The sequence below is a fragment of the Cariama cristata genome, unplaced genomic scaffold (genome assembly GCF_000690535.1).
Source record: "Cariama cristata isolate BGI_N322 unplaced genomic scaffold, ASM69053v1 scaffold37626, whole genome shotgun sequence".
Classification (NCBI taxonomy): domain Eukaryota; kingdom Metazoa; phylum Chordata; class Aves; order Cariamiformes; family Cariamidae; genus Cariama; species Cariama cristata.
In genome coordinates, this window is record NW_009621018.1 from 8,484 (window position 1) to 14,430 (window position 5,947).

A 5,947-nucleotide genomic window follows, 5' to 3' on the forward strand; every position below is an offset into this window, starting at 1 on the left:
CTCCACCTGGGGCTTTCCAACCTCTCACCGTGCTGACCTGCCTCTCTTTGGGGACAGTAGCTCCGTCTTTATGTTCATTACTAACATCCACCTTGGAAAGATAGGTAACTGTTAAAACCCCGGCTGCGGTTTGCCTCCCGGCTCTGTAAAGTGAGCCGTTGTTTTAAGTGTAGCAAAGGCCAAGGGCTTTTTGGAGCATTCACGGGGGAAGGCTGAGCCTCCTGGACTTGTCTCTCATCTCCTGGATGGGGAGATAGCGATAGAAAATGATTTCTGGAATAAAGCTATTCCCATGAACCTGCTAACGTTACAGAGCAGTTATTACACAGTAATATATCCCTCTGGATGTCTGCGCATGGAGCTGTTTGCAAATAACTATGCTCCATGTGCAATTGTTGAGTAACTCCTCTGCATCTTGAAATAGTGCTCAGATGCATCAGCAGCTTAGAGAAGATGCTCAAAATCAGGCTTATTGATGAGAGCCCATCTTCATGCATGAGCCACCTGAGATTCTGGGTATTAGAAGCTTTTAAAATAGAATTTGGGTTCTGCACATGGTTATAGATATAGTAAAAAAGAGAATTTCCCCTATGGTATCAGCCTCTGACTACCCATGGGTAAAGGTGCTCCTGCCATCCCCTCCCCAGGACAGGAGGCCTCCCCATGCCCAGGGTGAGGACTTTTTCCTCTCTGTGCTCTCGCGGCGAGGGAGGTTATGGCCGTGGCCACCAGCTCCCCAGCAGGGCTGGTGCTCCTGGGTGGGCACTGACCATGGGCTGGGGGGAGATGCTGGTGGAGTCTGGCTCTTTTCCAGCTGTATGAATAGGGAAACAAGCTGGTGGGGGCGTGAAAGGCATCCCATGGCCCAATTTCTTTCTTTCAGCTTCTGTAGCTGGAGTAGCCCTTGGAGAAATGAGACACGAAGCTTAAAACTGCCCCATACAAATCTGTCTGGTTCACTGTTTGCATGGTAACTTTTTGATTAGGAGAGCTCAAGCTAAAACCAAAGGAATTTTTTTTTTTAAAGGAATTAGCCACGTATCACTTTGATACCACACCTACCCCTGGGTTAGGAGATACACACTCTTATTTGATGGAAAAGACTCCTATGAAATTTAGTCTTTTCGCTTATTACAGCTACCCCTGATGCTAGGGGGTTAAATATTTTACAAGAATCATCTGTTTACGTGGGCTTTCTTATCGCATCCTGAAGTCCTGCTAACAAAATACAGAATGTAAGCAAGGATAGAAAAGCAAGCAAACTACCTTTCATGTATTTCTTCAAGCTTTGGTGCCAAAGCAAATCTGTAGATGCAATAGAAGATGAGCTGGGATATCCCAGACCTTTCACTCTGTTGGTGGCCTTTTGGTCTGGCAAGGTCCTGCTTGGCATTGAGTCAAATAGCGGGGGGCTTTAGCATCTCCCCAGTAGTGTTTTCTTTAACTCCTACACTGGAAACAAGATGTTTAAAGTATTGTATAAATTTTGTGTTGGCCTTAGTGCTCTCATCCTGGTATTGGCTCCTGAAGGGAGTGGAAATGCATATTATGTCCTCCAAACCCAGTGAGCAATATGCTACACATTAATGCTGAGTGGGAGCCTCCCAGTTCTGCGATATGTATAATTAAGAACGTGCAGAGGAGTGGGAAATGCAAAACAGATCTCTGGGCTGGATTCGGCTGCTAAGTCATTTTGTTCTTCAGCTCTCTTCTGCTTTTCTTATACTTACGTTTATTTGCTGCTGGTGAAAGGTGTTGGTTTAATGGCCTTGTGAGATAGAAATCACCAACCAGTACTAAATGTGGACAGTTGAATAAAGGCTTCTCAGTTCATGGAAAGGCAAACAAAATGTTAACATGCCAGTGGAGTGGGGAGATGCCAAGGAAAGCTACCTCCCTTCTTCCCACTAACCACCTCAAATGGGGCAGAAGAGAAGTGAGAAGTGTCTGGAGATGGATAACACTAATAAGCTGTGGCAAGGAAAAATGTCATTGTGGAGCATAACTTGGAAAAAACTGGGACTGCTTCATGTAGAGAAGAAATGGCCAGGTGGGCAGCTCTTTCTCTTAAAGTTTCTTACCATTACTATTAACTTCAGACAACCCAGCTAGGTAACCTGATGGGAATAAAAAATGGCAAACATAAAATACCCTGAGCCTGTGAGGTTAGTAGTACTGGTACTTGGATAGACGGGGAATATTCGACCACCTGGAGCCGTGCTCTGGCGCAGCTCCCGAGTCGGTGTTAATTAACCGTTCCACAAGAACATTGCATCCCACATCACAGCAGTGTGTGTGTGGGATGCAAAGCACAGCTGAGCCTGCGAGGTTAGTAGTACTGGTATTGGATAGATGGGGAATATTCGACCACCTGGAGCCGTGCTCTGGCGCAGCTCCCGAGTCGGTGTTAATTAACCGTTCCACAAGAACATTGCATCCCACATCACAGCAGTGTGTGTGTGGGATGCAAAGCACAGTCACATTCACAAGAGGATCTATAAATAACCTCTTAAAGAAATCTGTTTGGAAGAAAAAAAACCTTATGCTGTTCCACCTTAAAAGGAAAATTACTCCTCGATGTAGAACGTATGATGAGCTCCAAAAAGCAAATTAGAAACAGATCAGCATCTTTCCTCTCCGCAGTATGCGCAGCAGGCCTGACACTGGAGGCCATGCAGGATGGTTTCAGCTGAGGGCTTACTTTTCTAATAACTTTTTAATGAATGTCTTTGTTAATAGGGTTTTGAAGACTTTTTGGCCATGACTGATGCCTGCTGTGTGGGAGTGTGCACCATGCCCAGGGGGTTACGAGAGCTGACTGGTGAGGAGGAGTGCTTAGGGAGGAGAGGAGCTCCTGCCTCGTCTGACCGAGCATGGGGACCGGGCGATGGCTGTAGTTTGTACCTGCCGCTGAAATGCAAATGCCCACAGCATAGGCATGGCTGGCCAGGCCTTAGGGCTACCATGCCCCAGCTTCTCCCCAGCAGAGCCTGGAACAGCACCAGGACTGACCTGAGGTTATCAAGCATGTTGGTGCTGAGTTTGGGCCAGAGCAGAGGTGCTTCGGCCCTTCATGTGTGAAGTGCCTCTCCCTCAGTGACAGCATGTTGGTGATGGGCAAGATCTTATGCACACAGAAATGCTTTTCTTCCCAATACTTAAAAATAACCTATCCATCCATGGAGTCACTCTGAAATGATGTATTCTGAAATATTTGGCAGCAATGGTGCTTTCTAAGTCGCTCGGTCGAAGAAGACCAAACCCTTGGGCTCAGAAGATGGTGCAGCTCGTGGTGGGTACATGATGGACAAGGGCAGCACTGACTTGCTCTGAGGTGGAGGGTCTTAGAGGAAAGACCCTCTGAGCTCCTGAATCCCGGGCAGGCTCTGATTGAGACCTCATGTACTGATCATAGCTGGGTTCAAACCTCCAACCAGAGAGAGAGGAGAGGGGCTCCAAAATGTGCTGCAAATATCTGGACCCTGAGATGGAAGGATGAGGCAGACAGGTGGAGTGACAAGTGTCCATCAGCTGGGTTTCAGAGACAATGCTTCCCTGTGTCCTTCAGCTAAATCCATGGAAATAGCTGCTGTGGGTCCAGGGCATCCCCTGGGATCAATGTAGTCTGTAAAACTGTGCTGTGGATCCCCACTGGGTAATTTTGGGGAATACTTGTCAGGAAGCAAACCAAGAAAGGGATGATTTTGGAAAACGTTCACTCTTGAATCTTAAAGTGGAACACACCTTTATAGACAATACCTCAGGGCAAATAAAGCAATAAAGACAGAGCATCTCTGATTTGCACGTGCAGAGCTGAGCGTTTACTGGCTTCTCTCTTCCTAACAAGCCACGTGTCTAGGGCCTTCGCTATAATTACATCATAAAATGTAATGAATGATTCCAAGCAAGCATGTATCTGAAATGGGATGTTCTGACTCTGCCCCATGGCCTTTACATGACACCCTCTTTCTGTTTTAGGATGTTTTGTTGTTATTGCTTGTTGCTTCGGTGGGTCCTTCTCTTCCTGCTGGAGCTGAGACCCTTGGCAGAGGCTGCCCTGTGCCCTGGGGAGGGGAGACTGGGGCTTGGCTTTCCTCAGGATCGAGAAATGCTGGGAGTGGGTGGGCTGCCTGACTCCCTGCGGCCATAACCAGCCTGGGTTTGAACCTGACCCCCTCCATGCTGAAACCTGAGCCATCCCATGAGCTTCTGTAGCACATGGAGCATCTGTGGAGGGGGACTGCAAACCCATGCTCTCGAATATCTTTTCTGTGCACACTCCTTGTTGCCAGAGGTACAGCGCACCACTCCATCACCTGAGAGCCTCCATCCCTAGGAGCTGTGTCCTCACAGGGCTCCTTGCAGCCCTCGGTCTCGTTTCTGCTGGCCGCTGCACTGTGGGATGGGCTTGCTGCTGCTGGAGGGGCCCCACAGGCAGGAGCTTGGGGACATACATCTCTTGCCACGTCTCCCCTATAGCTTTGGCTGCCACAACATCCCTGCTCCACGTGGCTCCTGTGAGCCCCTGGGCAACCACCCTCATCCCAGTCCTGCTGCAGGAGAGCTTCCTCAGCCACTTCATGGTTAAGAAGCCAGACCAATTAAAAAGATGTTTCTGTAAGAAAAGATTTTTACCTGTAAGAGTGAGCCCCAGGTGTGAAGGATCAGTTGTACTTTTTGGTGCTTACAGGGAAGCTGGGCTGAAATCCTCTCAAAGGGAAAATCCCTGAGGGTTTGCCAGACGTGGGGTGGTTTGGTGGCATGTGCGGTGGCCGGACGGTGATTTTTGGGCAGGGAAGCTGCCCTATGCCATGCGGTGGGGGTGTGTGCCTGCCCACGGGGAGGAAGAGCGCAGCAGGGGAGGGAAGAGGAGAGAGTGCTGGGGGAATTGCTGCTGGGAGGGAGGGGGGAGCAGGGTGGTCTGAGAGCCTAGGAGGGGATCCAGCAGCAAGCAAATGGCCGTGACTTTCTTCTCTGTTTTCTTTCAATACTCAAGGCTTTTTTAAACAAAACAACCATCTTCCTGCTTCACAATTACCCAGCATACCTCAAGGCATCTTAATTAGTCTTCAAAATAATCATTATCCCCATAAGCCTAATTCTCAGCTCTGGTGGTTGCCTTGCGGCGTCCCCGGGGTGGAAGCACAAGGAACCCTTGGGTGCGCAGGGCTGATTTAGATAAAATAATGTGTGCCGCTGGTGAGAGCAGCTGAAAAGGATGTATTTAATTTCTGATGTAAGCCAGTGAAGTCGTTATACTAGATAGGAGTTTGATCCGTTATCTGCTATTGCACAAAGCAATGTCAAAGGAGATAAAGGAAAGCAATGCATCTTCTGTGCCTGAACCTGCGTCGCCGTCCCCGCTCTAGGCAGCCAGGGATGCTGGCGGTGGTCCTTTCCTAGCCCTGAGCTGCAGCCCCCTCACCGCAGCTGCCGATCGGTACCGGAGCGAAGGGAGAGGCTGTGGTTTCAGCTGTATGAGCAATGTTTCTTTCCTGGAGTATTTCTTTTAACTGGCCACTGTTGCCTTTATGGATTCCTGTGCAGGCGTTGGAAACCTAAGCGCTCAATGATTTAGACCTTATTTGGTAAGTTTTCGAAGTTAAGGTTAAGAGGAGGGAGGAAAAAAAAAAAACCACCACACAAAGGAAAAGTGAATCTACTCACCACGACTAATCTCTTCAGTGAGATCTTGACAGGCGCTGGAAACCTACACGATTTTAAGCAGATGTTTTGCTGCAGATCGCCGTCACGCACAGAGCCCAAGCCCCGACCTGCCGCAGCAGCGTCCTTCTGAGGGGTGTGGAATATTGAATTTGGTCTTTCTTTTTTATTAACGTTTTACTCCTTTTTGTGCGGATTGCTAGCTTCCTGCAGCAGCTCCAGGTTTTGGCTCAACGTTGCCAAAGGCATATTTTTATTATGGTGTAATGGGTCTGTGCTCTTT

The 5,947-nt window shown here is 48.6% G+C and overlaps 1 protein-coding gene across 1 annotated transcript in view; it reads right to left on the reverse strand.

Moving 5' to 3' along the window:
• C1QTNF2 (C1q and tumor necrosis factor related protein 2) overlaps positions 1-5,748 on the reverse strand; it is an 8,625-nt gene extending 2,877 nt beyond the window's left edge. The window contains exons 1-2 of the mRNA XM_009701806.1: positions 5,674-5,748; positions 4,249-4,255 (exon numbers count right to left, since the gene is read on the reverse strand). Of these exons, the coding sequence (XP_009700108.1) occupies positions 4,249-4,252 (4 nt within the window). The 5' untranslated portion in view covers positions 4,253-4,255; positions 5,674-5,748. The remainder of the gene's footprint in view (positions 1-4,248; positions 4,256-5,673) is intronic.
• Positions 5,749-5,947: the final 199 nt, after the last annotated feature.